This window comes from Phaenicophaeus curvirostris, chromosome 7 (genome assembly GCF_032191515.1).
Source record: "Phaenicophaeus curvirostris isolate KB17595 chromosome 7, BPBGC_Pcur_1.0, whole genome shotgun sequence".
Lineage (NCBI taxonomy): Eukaryota > Metazoa > Chordata > Aves > Cuculiformes > Cuculidae > Phaenicophaeus > Phaenicophaeus curvirostris.
The window spans coordinates 32,098,586-32,117,474 of record NC_091398.1 but is presented as its reverse complement, the minus strand read 5'-3'; the positions used below and the strand labels follow the sequence as shown (position 1 = coordinate 32,117,474).

At 39.8% G+C, this 18,889-nt stretch overlaps 1 protein-coding gene across 1 annotated transcript; it reads left to right on the top strand.

Moving 5' to 3' along the window:
- Positions 1-18,791, top strand: LMLN (leishmanolysin like peptidase). The gene is made up of 17 exons (XM_069861499.1): positions 1-155; positions 899-996; positions 1,090-1,120; positions 1,939-2,021; positions 2,467-2,584; positions 3,421-3,596; positions 4,242-4,347; positions 4,614-4,708; positions 5,565-5,682; positions 6,970-7,077; positions 8,732-8,808; positions 9,445-9,555; positions 10,260-10,392; positions 10,966-11,125; positions 11,875-12,005; positions 12,756-12,966; positions 14,501-18,791. Exons 1-17 carry the CDS (start codon positions 18-20, stop codon positions 14,593-14,595), a joined length of 1,989 nt encoding a protein of 662 aa, XP_069717600.1. The 5' UTR covers positions 1-17; the 3' UTR covers positions 14,596-18,791.
- Positions 18,792-18,889: the final 98 nt, after the last annotated feature.

Sequence of the window (18,889 nt, the reverse complement as noted above, 5' to 3'; positions counted from 1 at the left end):
TGCCCACGCGCCGCTCTATGGCGACGCGGCGGGCGAAGATGGCGGGTGGCCCGGGCGGCGGGCGGCCCGCGCTCTGCCCGCTGCTCCTGCTGCTGCTCGGCTGCGCCCCGAGCCGAGCCGAGCCCTGCCGGCACCGAGCGCCCCGCGGCCACGAGGTGCGGCCGGGAAACGGGGAGTCAGCGGGTGCTGGGAATGGCGGGAGGGGGAGGAGGGGGCTGAGGGGGAAGGGGGTGAGGAGGATGAGGAGGGCATTGAGGAAGATGAAGAAGCGGGGGAGGAGGAGGAGGAAGAGGAAGATGAGGGGGGTGAGGAAGATGAAGAAGGGGAGGATGAGGGGAGTGAGTAGGATGAGGGGAGGGTTGAGGAGGATGAGGACGATGAGGGGAGTGACGAGGATGAGGAGGGTGTTGAGGAGGATGAGGACGATGAGGGGATTGAGGAAGGGGAGGAGGATGAGGCGGGGATTGAGGAAGATGAAGAAAGGGAGGAGGGGGGGAGAGGAGGAGGGAGAGGATGGCGGTGAAGAGGGGGTTGAGGGGGGATGAGGACAATGAGGACAACGAGGGGGAGGTTGAGGAAGATAAAGAAAGGGAGGAGGGGGGGAGGAAGAAGAGGAAGATGAGGGGTTGAGGAGGATGAGGAAGGGGAGGAGGAGGAGGAGGAGGAGGGAGGGGGTTGAGGATGATGAGGATGAAGAAGAGGAGGAGGACGACAGAGTGGAGGAAAGGGATAAGGAGGAGGAGGAAAGGGATAAGGAGGAGGAGGAAAGGGATAAGGAGGAGGAGGAAGGGGATGAGGAAGGGGAGGAGGGGGATGAGGAAGGGGATGATGAGGATGAGGCCAGGGAGGAGGAGGAGAAGGGTGAGGAGGATGTTGAGGTTGCGCCTCTCCCTGCCAGGTCGTCTATCAGGTGCCCCTTAAGGAGAACCACGTTTCAAAGAGAAATGTGGATCAGCAGCTCCGGATTAAGATCGTGTATGACAGGAGCGTTGAGGAGTGAGTATGGTGGGCTGGGTGCTTCCCCCCCGCTAAGTGTCTGAGAACCGCGATCCTATTAACCAAAGCTTCTTTGCTTTGCTCTGAACACAGTTTGCTGCCGGAGAAAAGGCACCTCATCAAGGTACGGCGTATACCCCTCTCTCTCTTCTGTTTGCATGCACTTCATTATGTGGATCAAGCTAAGGCTTTGCCAAGTCAAAGGCTTTAATTAAAGGCTTTAATTAAAGGCTTTGAATACTGGTAAATTCATATCCTCTAGTCAGGGTATCTAAGGCTCTGTGTATGGATTATGACTCTGTGCCAAGTATTTCCGTTGTTTTGATGAATATTGCTTGACAAGTGCTTACCATATCCCAGTGTGGAGAGGATTTGGTGAGCAACACAGAATCATAAAATCATAGAATAGTTTGCATTGGAAGTGACCTTAAAGAACATCTTATTCCAACCACCCTGCCATGGGCAGGGACACCTCCCACCGGACCAGGCTGCCAAAGGCCCCATCCAACTTGGCCTTGAACACCTCCAGTGATGGGGCAGCCACAGCTTCCCTGAGCAATACAATATGTGAATTTTAAAGGTTTTTGGTACCGTTAAGAGGCAGTGCAGCAGTCAGGCTTGAGGATTGCAGAGACAGGAGTTCCTGGGAAATTTGTGGTGGATGCTTCCCAGTGCAAGTTCAGGGCTGAAATAAATTCAGCCTTTTAAGGTGTACATTAGATTAATACTGGTTCTCTTCTCATTTTGTCATTCCAATAATAACATATGGGAATACTGAAACGTATTTCCTAAATATATTGATAACAGTTGCACTTCTTAGGAAGTCTGGATTTCTGCTATTCTGCTATACCACAGCATTTGGCAAATTTCATGTAGTTAGTCGTTGTGAGGTGCGTTATGGCTGCGCTGACCCTGGGTGACTTTTGTTCTTGTTCTGTTCAGAACAAGCTTTTTCCGCAAGCTATATCTTATTTGGAGAAGACATTTCAAGTGCGCAAATCCACGGCTACTATATTACTAAGCAGGTATGTGAAAGTTTATTGAAAAACTCCTGATATATTTGATATTTAACATTGTTTTGTATGGGCTGTAAAGAATAAGGGTGTAAGAAATGCCCTCCTGAATCAGAGCAGTGAACTCTGTCCCAATGGTGATAGCAGATGTTATTTAGGGAGAACACACAAATGTGTTGATCTTCCATGAGCAACATCTGCATTTGTTGTGTCAGAGATTTTAAAGGGTGTACATACTGCCTATTTCCTTTTATGTGTACCCCCATTTATGAACCTGTTCCTAACTTCTTTTCAAACATGTGGATACTCCGTTAACAACTAGAAGCATTGTGTCTTCCAGGGCAGGGTAAATAACATTTCTTGCCATGGAATTTAAATGGAGTAACTGTATACTGTACTGTTGTACAGTTTCTTTTTAATTATAAAAGTGTTGACTCTTTTTCTTGTTTGTTTGAAGGCAGTGTGCAACAAACCAATATCTGAGGAGGAAAGCTGACCCTCACAGATACTGCCTAAGAGCCTGTGCAGACCATACAAGATGTGGGCCAGTTATAGTTCCTGAGAAACACCTCCAGGTAAGGCAAGTGCTCATTATCCTTAGAAGTAGTATTGTTTGTGGAGTGACAAAAAAAAAAGTTAATATTGCTAACTTATGTGTAAGTGACCTGTTTGCAGGAGATTGCCAGGTTTGAGCAACAGAACAGAACAACTTTAGTTAGTGGGAGCTTCTTTAGCTTAGGCTGTTGAACCAAAAGTCAAATAAAACTGGACTGTTAACTGTTCTCTGAGAACTGCACAGAGAGGATGAGATTCAAAGCCTGTTGAATTGCAAGTAGGTACTTAGTTATTCACCTTGGTTAATGAGTCAGATTTTCACAAGATTAATGATGCATTTTGATTTTTTTGAAGACCTTGTTTGATGAGATTATCCACTGAACCAGAAGCACAACGCAGGATACGCTTCTAACTTGTTTTCTTGCATGAATTTTTGATTCAGCTGTGGTATGGGATCAGTAGATTTTTCTTCCTCCCAGCCTGGAGTTTCAACTACAGTATTGAAAATGTGCCAGATTACATGTGAAATGCAATTGTTACTTATGCTTGCTATTTCTGTGAACCAACCTTAGTTTTAACTTTTAGGAGATAAAGGCTGCTAATTTTGGATATCTAGCTTGGCAGACTCTTTGTTTTTTTTCAAAAGCTACCAACTTCCTAGTGTCTAATAAATCGAATGAGCTAGTCATCTGCAAGTTATTCCTTGGCTCTGGCTTTTGTTTACTGTCTTCATAGGGAGTTTTCTCATCCCTCACTGTCTTACAATTTGATTTATTCTTGGCTTCGAGCTAATTAAATTTCGTCATGCAGAATTTCTGTCACAGCTAATGTATTTTAATTGTTCGTTTGAACAAAGCAATGCAGGGTGTACAATGAGACTAAATGCCACGGACCCACCTGCTTACCTGATCAAGAAGGGGTTCGAGATGCTGACTTTGTCCTTTACGTTAGTGCTCTCACTACTGAAAGGTGTGGCCATGAAAATATCATTGCATATGCAGCCTACTGCCAACTGGAGGCTGAAATGGACAGGTTAGTATTCACTCTGGTACAGACTCAGTCTTTAATTAAACTCTCAAGTGTTTTAGTTGTTCATTTGTGGGGTTTAATTGCTTGCCTGGGGTGTGTAGTATAGCAAAGTAGAAGTCATTGGATTAAAGACAAACACTGCATTAATGTAAAAACCACAAAACAATCAAATAGTGCTTGACTTGCAAAGCTGAGGCATTTAAGTCAAAGCTAATCCTCTACTGTTAGTATCTACACGTTCTCTCAAGATCCTGTTCCTGTTGAAGTGAATATCATACTTTCACAGATTTAAAGGAAAATGCAGACAGGCCACGCTTATGCGGCTTCTGTTTCTAGTTTGATTGTAGTCATTGTAACAAAAACTTCATACCTCTGTGATATTTTACCTAAAATTCACATCTCCTGTACTGCTGTCACCAACACCTGTGCACAATAGTGAGTAGAGATTGATCCCATCCATCCCTCCCCATTCCAGCAGTAAACTGTATTCTTAACACACTGTTCATAAATGATTGGGAAGTGGTTAGGAAGGGCTTATTTTTACTTTAGTCTCCATTTTCTTTTAGATATTCTGCCTGTTCAAATGAATATGATTTGAATTTACTAGTATTTTACTGAAAAACGTTTAATTTAAAAACTGTTTTCCAGGCCAATAGCAGGATATGCTAACTTGTGTCCAAATATGATTTCCACGCAAGCTCAAGAATTCGTTGGCATGTTGTCTACAGTGAAACATGAGATTATCCATGCGCTGGTAAGGGTTGGTTTTATAAAACATGTTTCCCTGGAATTTGTGCCTGCTTCCTTGCGTATCTCCAGCTTGTTGCAAAAGAAGGGTGTTTGCTGGAGGAAAGCTCTTGCTTTGCCTCCTTCAGTTTGTGAGTTGATTGCCTTGAGGTGCGAAACTCCCAGTATATCAGGAACGGGTGTGGTAACTCTTCAACAGCATTTGGCTGGCATTTGACTTTGCACATGCTTCTCTTACCCATGGCTTCCCTGTGCTTGGTTTTTATCTTGAAGGGTTTCTCTGCTGGCCTGTTTGCCTTTTACCGTGATGATGATGGAAAACCTTTGACAGCAAGACATGCAGATGGACTCCCTCCTTTTAACGAAAGGTATTTTATTTGTTTGGACCTCTTGGTACTCCCATTGAAGGATGTTTTCATGTTGCCTTTTTAGGATGTGTTTGTGCTGTCAGCCTGTTGAAAATCCAGCGTGATTCCTTTATTGGAATGTGTTGCCTGTATTATGTTCAGATGTTGGTGTGTGGTGAAGTTGTTTCTTTTATTCTTCCTTTACATTGTCATTAAGCTCTTGTTTTATCCATGTTTATTACGAACTAAGGCAGGATTTCATTTATCAAGAGGCTTGAAGTCAAGCTTTAAAATTACGCAGGCTTAAATTTTGATGCTTTCTGAGCACCTTACTAAATTGAGATTTCTATGTTCTATGCTCTGTCTAATGTCAGTGCAGTTCATTTTTATTTAAGAAATAATTAGTGCAGCACTTATAGTTATGCAAAACTGGCTGTGTATAATCTGCTGTGTAGTTTTTCTGACTTGTTATTCAATGAAAAGTTAGCTTTTTATTCCCTATTCTATTTAATTGATATTATAGAAATGTTCTCTAAGAGGTTTTTTTTGACTTTGAAGGGTAGAGAACTCTTGGGTTTGTTCGGCTTCATTATTATAATAGAATTCAGAGAATTTTTAATTTCTTACACTTTTGGTAACTAGAAAATATGTCTCGAGTCTAGAGGTATCTTTTTAATACTCATGTTTTTGCTTATTAAATCAGAGTTGTGTATAAAATGAACGCCTGTCTTACAAAGGAAAAATGTTGTGCAATAAATTCAAACTTCGGAAAGCTTGAGGAAGAACAGATTATTACTGATCCCATTTCTTAATGATCGCACAGTAGTGTTGTGTTTATTTGTGGGAAAGATTTGTAGCCAAAATGTTCTTCTTACAGTCTAGGTTTGTATCAGTGGAGCGATAAAGTCGTTCAGAAAGCTGTGAGGTTATGGGATGTACGTGGTGGCAAAATGCTGCGCCATGCTGTTCATCTTCTGGTAACGCCTCGTGTAGTTGTAAGTATGGATTAATTTAAACTTCGTATGCCAAGGTTACCATCACAGTCTCGAGCCATAAACATATTATTCTTTAATAAATAACAACCTAACATTGAATGCTTTTTTCCTTAATTATGACCCAAAGACTGTGCAATTAAGACAGTGTAATTACTTGAGAGAGTGTATCCAAAATAAAGTGGAAAATGATTGACAGACAGTGTGAAATAAATAGATTGACATAGTAAGAGACAATGAAGGCACTAGGAAGTAAATTATAAAAGGTTAAGGAAAACTGATATTGAATATACTCCCTAATCCTACTCTTTAGAAGATTTCCTGCAGGTGTAGACACCTAGTACTCCCGTTGCCTTAATGGATAGTCTTGTCACTGCTTTTCTAATTTATAAGTTCATCCTATTTCCTGCTTTTCTGTTTATAAGCATTGTTTCAATCTTTATCTAATTTTATTGATTACAAAATAGTGCAGTTAACTTTTTGTGTTAAAAAAGATAGGTTCGTGTTTAAAAAGAAATTCCTCAAGTATTCTTGGAAACCTTTCTTGCTTCCTATGCCTCTGACTCTCCCTCTGGTCTGACCCCAACATAATGTATGATTAAGTGTAATAATTTGGTATTGGAAATAAGTTACAGCATTAATCATATTTGGTCCTAAATAATATTTTTTTTTTACTTTAAATCTAACAGAGTATATAGAGCAAACCTGGTTTAATTACCCCTGTTGTTAAAACTGGTCATGCTGGTCAAACTGTTCAGGGCATTAAAGGTGTTCCTGGGTCATGCCACACAAGTGAAAGCTGGGCCTCTGACTGGGAGAACACAGTGATATTGTGATGCCTTTTAGATTTTCAAATAATTGGCAGAAAACACTTTCCCACGCAGGACTAGTTGACAGATACAACTTCCTAATGGAAAAGTGATTTACTCTGAAACATTTGACAGAAGCAGAACTGTAGTGTTCCTACATTGTCTGGGTTTTTGTTGTTTTTTCAATATGGTCTTTAGTCTGTGCATGCTGCTCTCAGCTAATCCTTTTGCTGTTTTATTCTTGTGAATGTCCATGGTTTATTTCCAGGACGTAAGTAGGCAGATTGTTAGGCCTTGTGTTGAAGTGCTTATTGGCTTAGTCAGCCTCTGAGTAGGAGAAGTGTTTTGCATTTGGAGGAAAACAAGAGGGTAGAAAAAGAAAAGCTTAAACACTTTGAAAAGGTAATTCTAGAAGATTAGGAGTGCATGTGGGCGTCTGTCTCAATATTGTGAGAGTTGTGTTGGAATGTTTTCTTTCTAGGAAGAAGCTCGAAAACATTTTAATTGTCCAATTCTAGAGGGAATGGAGCTTGAAAATCAAGGTGGCATGGGTACTGAGCTCAATCACTGGGAGAAGAGATTGCTGGAGGTTAGTCCTGGTATTAGGAATGAGGGGGATGTGGGTATGTCTGCTCCCCCAGCTTTATTTCTAGGTTTATAGTGGTACCTGCTGGAGTCCTGAAAATGCAAGTATATCAAACCCCACTGAAGTACATCACAAACGGTGCTAAACTACAAATACTTAAATGCTCGATCTCTAGATGAATCTATCTTTTTACCTTATTGCTAAGTCTCAGAGTATGAGTTTGTGATAAGCTGATTTCTGAGAAACTGGTTATCTCTTGCTCTTGTATGCCATTACTCTTTTAAGAAGATATGTTCCCTTTTTAGGGGGAAAAGGGTATTCCTGTGAGTCAATTCAACTTTGTCACTATCTGCCTCTTATATATCAAATATTTGATCATTTTGTTTATTCATTAGCTCAACTTCATCTTTATTCATGTGCCCTGAGGTTAGCTTTTGCCATCTCTACTCCGGAACCTTATCTGATCAAGGAAACATTTTCCTCCTGACATTTAAGCTTATTTTTATTTATAACTCTGCACTGTGTGATATTTTTGGCAGAGGTACACTTTCTAGTTGCTGTTGTATGAGGTAAACAAGAAAGGAAAAGCTTCAGGACAAATCTTATTGTGGAAGTAATCTTAAAAACTGCATATTTCTTGAGACTGAAATTGTTAGCTTTTCCTGTTTTTCAGTAATCTCTGATGTGGAACAGTAGTTTAAAGCCAACTGGAAAGACTGCTGTCAGAATTAGGATAATTTTAAGGGCTGAATAGGATAATTAAAAAAAAAAGATAATTACTAAGTGTCTCATTTACAACTTTCCAGAGAAAGTTTGTGTCTGGAAAGTAACTCATATAGTTTGGTTCTGGTCTCAATCCAGCTCTCATGCAGTGATAGCAAATTTGGTGCTAAGGAATCTGCTGGTGCAAACTCCTCCTAATCACACTCATGGAGAGGAAAGGCTGGGAAATTACATGTTGAAGAAATGATAGAAATGAGATGAAGTTCACTAATAGAAATCCCAGAGTTGTGTAATTAAGGGTGAGTGACCTTTGCTGTAAGCTTGAAGTTCATCAGGTGGAAATGACTGAGCAGGAAAAAGACATGGGTGTTAAAATTGCCAGTTGTAAGATGATTAGGGAACTCCAAGGTGACCAGAGTTGCTCTTTAAGGGTGATGTGTTTAAACAAGATGGAAAATTCCACTACCACGCTAATAAAGCTTCCTTTGGAGTGCTGTGCTCTTTCAGTTGTGTGTCTTGCTCCTCCAAATGACTACTAAAAAAAATCTAGAGTCATAAAAAAATAAGTCTTGCACAAGACAGTAAAGTGAGCTTGGCTTTCAGCTTACCAAAAGGAGACAGAAGAAGGGGTGTGATTGCTACTGATAAAAATGCTCGAAGAAGAAAGAGGTTTATTTTACCTAAAGAAGAATGAGTCCATGTTAGTCATAAGATTTAGCTGAAATTTGGAATGAGATTTCTGACTTCTAGAGTTCTGAAGCTTTGTAGGATGGAGTGGGGAAGGGAGTTGCACTTTTGATCCCTTTTGTGAAAGAGGTTGGAATTTGATTGCCAATAGTAACAAGGAGCTGGAAATAAAATGTTTTTTTATAGGAAGCACTTTCTTACAACAATGATTATCAGTGGCTCACTAATACTAACTGGTACCTTTCAGAATGAAGCAATGACTGGATCCCACACACAGAATCGAGTCTTTTCCAGGATCACCTTAGCATTAATGGAAGACACAGGGTAAGAATTCATAAGAACGGGGGGTTTGTGGTTCATTTGTGGTTTGGTTTTCATTGTACTTGATTTTATTTGGAATTGATGCACTTGTGCTTATCCATCTACAAAACAGTAGATAATCGGCATAATTAGTATTACATTAAGCAAGGAGTTGTACCTGGTGTGTTAATTTTTCTTCATGTATTTCAAAACCCGTCCATTCTTAATCTAACCTTAAAAAAATATGTATGCGTAGTACTATTTTTAGAGTCTGTTTCCTTTTTTTCTTAATATAACTCTTCTCTCAGTTGCGTGCAGTGCATAGTAATTTGTTTTTCAGCTGTCTTGCAGACAGAAAGCACACAGGGAAGAAAAGCAGAAGTGTCTAAAATTTCATCTTTCTTTATGCATTGTTCCTTGGCAGATCACAATACATTGCTGTTGAACAGATAAGCAATGAGATTTCCTTTTGGTTCATTGTGACTTGAAAAAAAATGGAATTGTAATATATTTTGGTATATAGGCAGAAAGGGATGCGGTTTCCCTTTTTCTCCTTTTTGATGACCTTAAGGCGTAGCATAAATTCTTTGAACTGCTGTCTTATTAATCAGAACACTATTTTTTGAAGTAACTATATTCTAATTTGAAATACTTTTGCAGCTGGTATAAAGCAAATTACAGCATGGCAGAGAAATTAGATTGGGGACGCAATAAAGGGTGTGACTTTGTAATGAAGAGCTGTAAATTCTGGATCGACCAAAAGAAGCAAAAGTAAGAATATAGTCTTTTTTAAAAATAAAGGGGAAACACTGATGCTTATTCACACTTGTCCTTCAAATGCAAAAAAGTAAGAAGAAACAGAGGTAGGTACAGATTAACAAGAACATGCCCAAGAAGAAGCCCACTGAATTTATTAAGAGTGGAAGCACCATACCCAACACATACAGAGCCAAACATCTTAGGTTGTAGAATGGGTTCACACTATAAGAGGGCTGTGCTGTAGAGAGGAGAGACTTAGGTGGAAAGTGTTTGCTTTCTTATTTTGTGTCTTTTAATTGAAGATGCAGCTGGTATCATTTTGCGGTACTGGGTTGTACTTACAGCAACAGGAGATGGTAGCCATGGTCAAAACAGAGCCATCCTTGTGTGTGCTACAATGCTTCTAAATTTCTAGGACACAGCTGCACAGTGGCTGGTCTTGCTTTCTTGAAGTTTACGAAGCTGTGTCATTAAAACTAAATAGGTGGGTGAATTGTAACTTTGTTTGCTGCCTTGATATTCTTTAACTTAGGAAGGTCATAACCAGACAAATAATAATAAGTAGCCTCCAGAGAAGTTGGTGCTTCTTTGTGTGATTAACTGAGTGTGGGGGAGAGTGGGAACAAGCAGTCTTGACAGACTGCTTAGTTAAATTATGAAAAGCAGTTAAAGTGATGTGGTTAAAGTTAATGTGGTTTTTGTTTTTTTTTTTTGAGGAGGCAATTAATAAGTCCATACTGTGACACTTTGAGGAGTAATCCTTTGCAGTTAACCTGCAGACAGGACCAAAGAGCAGTAGCAGTGTGCAACTTGCAGAAGTTTCCAAAGCAGTTACCTCAGGAATATCAGGTATAACAGATCTCACTTTATGAAATAACTGTTTGCATTCTTGTACTTTGCAGCCAGATCATTATAGTTGGTTGCATTTTATTTTTTCCTTATGAACCAGTAGATGAGAGCAGATAGTGTGAAAAATGTCTGCTTAATTTAGTATAGGAGTCTGAAAAAAAAGCCTTGTGATCTTAATAAAACAATAATATACCACTTGGCCATCTAACCAAATATCAAACAGAAAAGCTGTTGTGTAACAGAAGTTCCCCAGAACGTTTAGTTTGAGGTATTTCTTCACACAGTCTGCTGCCTTGTGTCACTGCACACTGAGAAGTTTTTGTGTTTCATACCAGAGAATGCCATGATTGCTAAGGTGTGGGGAGCAGGGGAAGATGCAAACGTGAATTTCTCTGCTTTATTTAAGTATTCTTAAATACTTGGGGCTTATCTGGTTCATGGGTATTGTAAGTTGCTGTTAATAGCATTCCTGAGCAGTAATAGCTGACATTCTTACAGCTGTAGTGTTTATTTACAAAACACTTGTAAGCTTGTCTTTGCACAAACTGCTTCACTGCCTGTTTTGTTTTGCAGTATTTTGACAATCTTAATGGAGTACCAACAGAGGAATTGCCTTACTATGGTGGCTCAGTAGAAATTGCTGACTATTGTCCCTTTAGTCAAGAATTCAGTTGGCATTTAAGTGGTGAATTTCAGCGCAGCTCAGACTGTAGAATAACTGAAAACCAACCAGGTCAGTTTTCATTTCTTCAGTATGGTGTGTGAGAGGTGACATCTGTTAATCTGGAATGGACTCGCTGTACATCTGAACCAACTGGATGTGAAATTAGTTTTATAGTACTAGCTGTGTAAAAGCTGTGCTAGTGTCAGAAGCACCACACAGTTACCTTGTATACCTAGGAAGCTCATGCATCTAATACAAGAATTGCATTAAAGCTGAACAGATATTAACCTCAAATGATGTAAATATAAGACAAAGGGTGGGATTTGGGTTGTTTGGTTGCTTTTTGACTCTCTGAAAAATAATTCCACTTTCCGCTTCTGTAGATTTTTGTTCAAGGCAAGGAGCTTTGTGAATTATCAGATCATGGGCTTGTCTCCTAGGGCAGTGCGTGAACTTTCAATATTGTGGAGCTCAGGAATGCTGTAGGGTATTACCTGTCTGTGCAGTTATTTCAAAAACAAACGAATAAACACTGTCTGCCCTTAAGCTGGCAATCACAGATGGCACTCCCTGGGGGCAAACATATCCACAGAGTTCTGATGGAAAGTGCCTTTTTTCTTTTTCTAATCCTGGGGTTCTTCCCCCTTTATATTCAAGACAGTGTAATTCCCAAATTGATAATGATTAATGATCTGCAAGATTCCAGAAGTAAACCTTGAATTGCATGTGGAGGCATTGACTAATTATGGCATATTAAGTTGATGTGGAATTTCTGTTCCTGTAGGAAGTTGCAATTCCTTATATTCTTTCTATCCTAGATCCTACCAAAAACTATGGTGCAGAGAAATATGGGCCGAACTCTGTCTGTCTTATTCAGAAATCTGCTTTTGTCATGGAACAGTGCAGGAGGAAACTCAGTTACCCCGACTGGGGTAGTGGATGTTACCAAGTAAGCAATCTTGGGCTTTTGTTGTTATTTTTGTTTAAATAACACCAAAGGAAAAAGCCCAGCATAAAATGGAGGCTGCCTGTTAGAATTATTAGAGCTTTGCACCTGGACACTGCCCGTGATCTTCTCTGCCTTAAATCGCTAGATTATACGGCATGCTTTGAAAATAAATGTTTTCCAACCATAAGGGTGTAGTTTAGATCACGCATCAAGTTAAATGTGTGCCCCACTGGGAAGGCTTGTGTGTTACTTCCAGGCTTGCTAGGGACTTCATGTGTCTTAGCCCTGTGATGTTTTCTCTGTAGCTAACTAGAAATGCTTACATTGGAATCTTCTGTTGTTGAAGCTTAACCTTAGTTAGTCACTCTAATTTTTCAAGGTGGAAGGCATTGTGCATGTCACTTGCTTTTCATTATCCTTGTCCTTGGGACTGTCTCACTAAAGGTGTCACTTCCAGCAACAGCTTAACTCTAAAAAAGTAGTCATTAGCAGAAGCTGAGTTGTACTTGTTCTTAGTTGATGATCTACATAATTGCATAAAAAAAGTACAGTCAGTGCTTTAAAGCATTCTTGAACCAAATAGTTGCTCTGAGTGCATTAAAATACTTGCAGTTAATCTTTGCTGTTATTTCAGTAACCGGACGCTTACTGAAATGTAGCATGTACTTACTGAAAGAACCTTGAAACCCCAAAACATGTATTTCTGATAAAATCATGACACAGGCTTGACTTCTATTCTTTTATTTCAAGGTTTCTTGTTCTCCACAAGGACTGCATGTTTGGGTTAAGGACGTTGCATACTTGTGCAGCCGCTCAGGACAGGTGTTAACTGTGAGCATTCAGATGAATGGCTGGATACATGTTGGAAATCTAATTTGCCCGGTGTGTTTGGACTTCTGTGACTCCTGTCCCCCAGAGCGGGATCCTCCGGCTCTGAACATAACAAGAGCTGCACCAGTCGGTAGGTTACCTTATGATTTGCTGAAATGAAACTTCGTATAGAATGTCTGAAAATGCTAAAGCTTTGTGTCAGTCCTGACTGTCGGGGGTATAAGAAAGGAGAGCCATGGCCTGGCTATTCTGAGCTCTTAGGCATAGGTGTCAAAAGAAGATGAAAAAAGTGCCCCTCATTTCGGTGTGCAGTCATGCTGTTGTTTCTGGGATCAGGGTAGGGACTAATGTAGGAGAGAAAGATGTCTGAAATGGACCGCTTCACATCATGTCTTCTTCTGGTAATCTTCCCAGAGATCTAGCTTTAGCATAGCAGCTTACCAGAAAATCTGAAGGCCGTACAGGTTTTTTAAAACCTCCAAAATCATCATATTATTGGAAAGTGAGTACTCACTTGTATAACGTCCCATTGACAGTGTTAAATCTGCAATCCAGAATGTGAAAGTTGGGTGTTGGTCTGTTTTTTGAGAGAGGTGAAAAAAGCTCAATTCACTGATTCAATTAATCAATTAATTAATTCAATTAATTGATTAAAAAATTAATTGATTAAAATCAATTAATTAATTCAATTAGTGTTTTGTCAAGAACAGATCACTTTCTAAAAAGCCAGTGGATTAAGGAGCACAGCCTTGACAGTATTTCACAGAAGTGGCTTATTCTTAAGCCTTTACCCAGTTCTTTAATTGTTGCGTATGCTGGCTCTACTGCAGTTTACAAGAAAAAGAGAAATCTGTTTACCTGAATACTCGATTCTTTTCTTAGACTGATGTACTTGGATTGGGTTGTACCATTTCAAATAATGTGTCTCAGAGATGGCAACATTTTAGTGGTTGGTGGAGTGACTCTTGTAGATCAGATTTTAGCATGAGAAAGCTGTAACCTAGGAGATTTGCATCTTCTAGCATCTATTTAAATTCATGCTTAGTACTTCTCATGTGTGTGCATGTGTGTATAAAAAGGTTTATTTTAGTCTCCATCTTTTTCCTAAGCCTCATGTACAGATGAAACTCCCCAACTCATGTACTGGGTTTCTCCCCCCATTTTTTTTTTTTTTCCTCTTCAGCTTGGTGTTTTGTGGCTTAGGTTTTTACAGAACTTACAGCCATGCAGATTGAAAGAATTGTGTGATTCTGTTCATAAAACAATCTTTTCAGAGTCTGTGGTTTTTGAAATGCTGCTTCTCCCCCGTTATGCCACAGGAAGCCTCCTGCTCCTTTCTTAGAATCATAGATTAGTTTGGTTGGAAAAGACCAAATCGAGTCTACCTGTCCAGTACTAAACCAGATCCCTAAGCGATATGGATATGTTTTTATCATTTCTTCTTGTATGCTATTAGTGAAAGAATGCAGAAATTGATTGTTCCTTTTACAAGTAAATAATGTTGTTTGGTTGTTTGGAATTCCTAGCCTTGAAAGCTAGAATAAATCAGTGCAAATCACTGCAAATATGCTTTTGTTCTTCCATGCATTTTAGTGTTCTGTTATTTTATCTTTTCTTTAAATATAAAATTTATAAGCCTTATGGTATTTTGCTTTTTATTTTAGACCTATGCTCCTGCTCGTCCAGCCTGGTTGTAACCCTTTGGCTATTGATGGCTAACTTAATTCCCCTGCTAACAGGACTATTTCTCTGCGCATAGAGTTAAGCATGGGACAAGAAGGTGTTCCAAGATGATTTACCATCATGTTGCACTCCTTACTGTGGAGCAGGCAGCTCGTCTTCCGCTGCGCCTCGTCTCTCCTGGCAAGTATTGGTGCGGAGAGCAGTCAGGGAGGTACTGAGAAAAGGAGCCAGAATTTGAGGAGAGATATTTACTTTGTCATCTCAATAAGTGCCAGTATTTTCCCGAATTGTGCAACCTTTGATTTTTTTTGATGCAGTTACGAGATCCACTATGCTAACTGGGTTAGACTACCTGGTAACTTGGTCAAGATTCGAAATGAGAACTCTTCTGTAACAGAGCTGAGAGTTGCTTTTTTGTTATGTCCTCTGTGTGACTGGTAGCAAAACATCCTCAAACTGGAAATATACCTCAGTGGTTTAGTCAAAAGCCATGTGAAAATTGGTCATCATCGCTGCGAATAACCCAGGCCTAAACAGGTGTGGGAATGTTTGGGGTTTTTTTCTGAATTCTTGTAATTTATGGGTGGAAGAAGGGTAGACCAGTGTTTGGCAGTTGTCTCCATTACTGGATTCTGCAGCTTTGAGGTTCTTGGAATTCACAGGAGTTTGCAGTAAAGCAGCTGATTCTTGGGGTTTGCTTAAACCTTCCTACATGCACAAAGTAGTTTCAGACTGGTAACCAAGACAACTGTCTAGAAACCCCATTCGCATTTAACATGTGCCAGTTCTACTGTGAAATTTAATGCATCAAGCATTTGAGTATTCTCAGAGTCATTTCCTAGGCGGATGCATTTCAGTACTGACACCCAGTCTGTAAAACTGGGATAGGTTTTCTGATTATTTTTAATTTTGTTGGTTTGTTTATTAAATAATAGCATTGTTATTTATTAACTAATATGAACACAAATGCAGCTATTCCCACTTTTTGTTGAAGGGCAAACCAGTAGCAATGGCAGCTATAATCTTATAGGACCATATTTGACTTCTGTAGACCAAAACCTATATTGAATGTGAAAAAAAAAAAAAGTCTAATCTATCTCTTTCTTCTCTCCCCACCCCTGCTTTTTCTTGGACTTGCAAATACAAATCCTCAAATAATCCGTAGTAATAAATTAGAGAATCGGACGTTTTGAACCACATGAGGGCACACTTGGGTACAAAATAGATTGATGGATAAAATACATGAGGAAGGAAATGGGCAAGATCAGTCTAGGTAAGGACAGCTGCTCTATAGGACACTTGTAAGGATGTTTTTATTTGTTTCTGACTCTTTAATGTGTTACAAAGAATCTTGTTTGGACTAACAGAAACTCTTGTGGGGTCCAATCTATTGTCTGTCCTGTTAGGATAGTTTTCATTTTCGGAAAAGTGTTAAACTGCAGGAAGCAGATGTGCCCAGTGCACTGAAGAGTGAAAATACAGAGAGAAAGGTGTCGTTACTCTCATTTTGACATGTGCTGTGATGTTAGAATTGTCAGTGACTGTCTGAAATAAAAGGTGGAGGAATGAAAAGGGTAGAGAGTAAAATTTCTTTAGCTACAATTGAACTTGTTTAATAATAGGACTTCCATTGTAATTGTAAGAAAATCTTTGTGCCTACTGGAGTTGTTTGGATTTTATTTAAAAAGAAACTCTTACAACACTGCTGAGGTGATTAGCTGCAACCTAGAACTGTCTGCAGGCATCACAGGTGAGAGAGTAACTTGCACTGAGCTAGTTTCCCTTCTTAACTGCAGGTTAAGTTGGCTTTGAATTACACAAGGCCTAGGCTAGCCTTAAATAGGAGTTTGAGAAGCAATACAAATTAGGAGTCAAACGCTTTAAACATGTACAAGTTCGAATTAAGAAACACTCAGATTAATAAGTGAACACGGAATATTTTAATATATGCATGATCAACAGATGGTGTAAATTGATTCCTTGAAGATGTAAAGGTTTGAGAATACGTCTGAAGTCCCAGAGGTTGATATTGTATTTTTTGTCTCTTGTGCAATAATACAGTTTAAATTGCATCACTCAACAACCATGCTTTTGATACTTGAAAAGAAATTATTGGTTATTTTTTCTTACCGTGAAATATTTGCACTGTCTGAACTCTCTGGTTAACTTTATAACTGTTAAACTTTTTTACTGATGTTAATTTATTGTGCTTGGTATTTGATACGTTGGTCTCCTGTCTGTGTAAGTGTGGGATTTGTCATATTTAATTGAGTATTCTTATCTTCTACACAGTTGTTTATCTTGAGGGCTTTTCTTCTTTCATTCTCTTTTCCTGAGAATTCATGGAAAGATGGCTTAAAAGTCGATGCTTACCTACTTCTGAATTGTATGCATTAATTAAAGAGGCTGTAGTGTGTCGCACCTACAGGGAAAAATCTGTTTGCTGTCAGAGCTCTTGTGGTCAGATTCACCAGTACCTGCTGAGTAGCCGCATCAGTGGATCCAGTGAAGTAAAACTATTGCTGCCTTAATAATCTGAGATTTCAGTTGTAATTTCTTGCAGCCCTTCAGCTGGCTGTGAACTGCAGAACTGAACAGGACTTTGGGGAGTCGGGGAGGGAAGGTACTTTAGTGAGCAAACCCCAACACGTTATGTGCTATCAGTGCGTTAGCGGCTGTAGCTGTGTTGGAACTGCCAAGAAATGTGTCACTTTAAAGTGACAATGCATTGGTGACTTGTCTAAAAGCATATTTGAGTAAAACTACCTACCTCAGTTCTGTTTGTCTTTAAGTTAAGCTTCTGGCCTGCTGTGAACTTCCCGAATCTTAAGATGAATTAAGTAAAAACATGTCTCAGGTTTTTAAGAGCAAAATAAATACAGTAGGAAGCATAAGCCATTTCTGAGTGCAGAACACAGCTAAAATTGTAGCTTAAACAATTCAGTTATGTAGCCTTAAGTGTAGTAGCCACCTTCCCCACCCTGGAAGTCAGTATTGGTTTGAGGGCAGCTGGTTTAGGTGTCCTGAACATAATTGTGGTGAGTCCATCCTGTTGCATCACTTAAGATGTGAAAACTTGAAAATAGAGCCCAGATAAGCGTTTGTGTTTTCACCAGGGTAGGCAGGGCAGGGCAACAGAAGCCCTGGAAATAATGGCCTCAAGATGCACGGGGGGGAGATTTAGGTTGGCTATTAGGAGGAATTTCTTCACTGAAAGGATTGTCAAGCACTGGCACAGGCTGCTCAGGGAGGTGGTTGAGTCACCATCCCTGGAGGTGTTTCAAAGACAAGTAGATGTTGTGCCTGGGGCCGTGGTCTACTGGTGGACTTAGGGCTGGATCGATGGTTGGACTCAACGATCTTGAAGATCTTTACCACCTGAAGTCATTCTGTGAAATGGTGTTGAGAGAGAAATGAGTTAGCTTGGCTGTAGCTGAAACATTTGCAGTATGTAATGTCCACAGATTTAATTTTTAAGAACATTCCATGTTTGACTATGGAAGTAAATTAGTCTTGCAGTCGTCCTTGTAGTAGTTCAAATCTGTAATAATCCAATTAGAAGTCGAGGCAAGTTGTGCTTCAGGAACACATTTGTCTTGGAGAGGAGGAATTGCTTTTGGTTGGAGTATCCAGCAAGTAACATGACACTTGAAAAGCAGGCAATTAATTCCTCTTGGAGGAGACCATTACAGCCTTGGATGTACGTTCATTACTGAAAGAACATTTTTCACCCACATTAATGGACTGTCGGTGCAACACAGCTCATTCTTTCTGCTGTGCACTAGTAAAACTGGGAGGACTGGTGTCATATCCATAGTCCCTTACGAGGGCCAGTGTTTTTTTAAACCCTCCTGTCCTGCAGAGCTTTCTGCTTGAATATATTTCAGTAGAGGGGGGCAGGTATATACCCCTTCTTCCCTGCCCTTCCTACGAATGGCTTCCAGCTAGCTGAGCCGGTCAGGATTTAACCACCAGCTTTCACCTGGCTGAATGTATCCGTCTGCGGGGTTTGGGTGTCTTTGTACACTGACTAAAGGGAGCTTATGCTCCCACACTTCCAAGGTGCAAACATTGCCTTTTTAATGTGAAGCTTATCTTGGAGATAAAACAACTGTCTTGATGGAACTAGCTGACCTTGAACATGTGTTTCCTATTTTGGTACCGAATGTAAATATAGAACAAGCTATTTTGCGTAGATTTTGATTGGATTGAGATTTAAGGGCTATTTTTTGTTATTTATGGAGTAAAAATTTCCTTATTTTACCATGTAAAGGAAGTATGTCGTACAAAAGCAGAAAAAAACTTTCATCAATAAAATGTCTGTAGAAAATTGATTTTTCTTGTCCTTTTCTTTGAGAGCTGACATTATT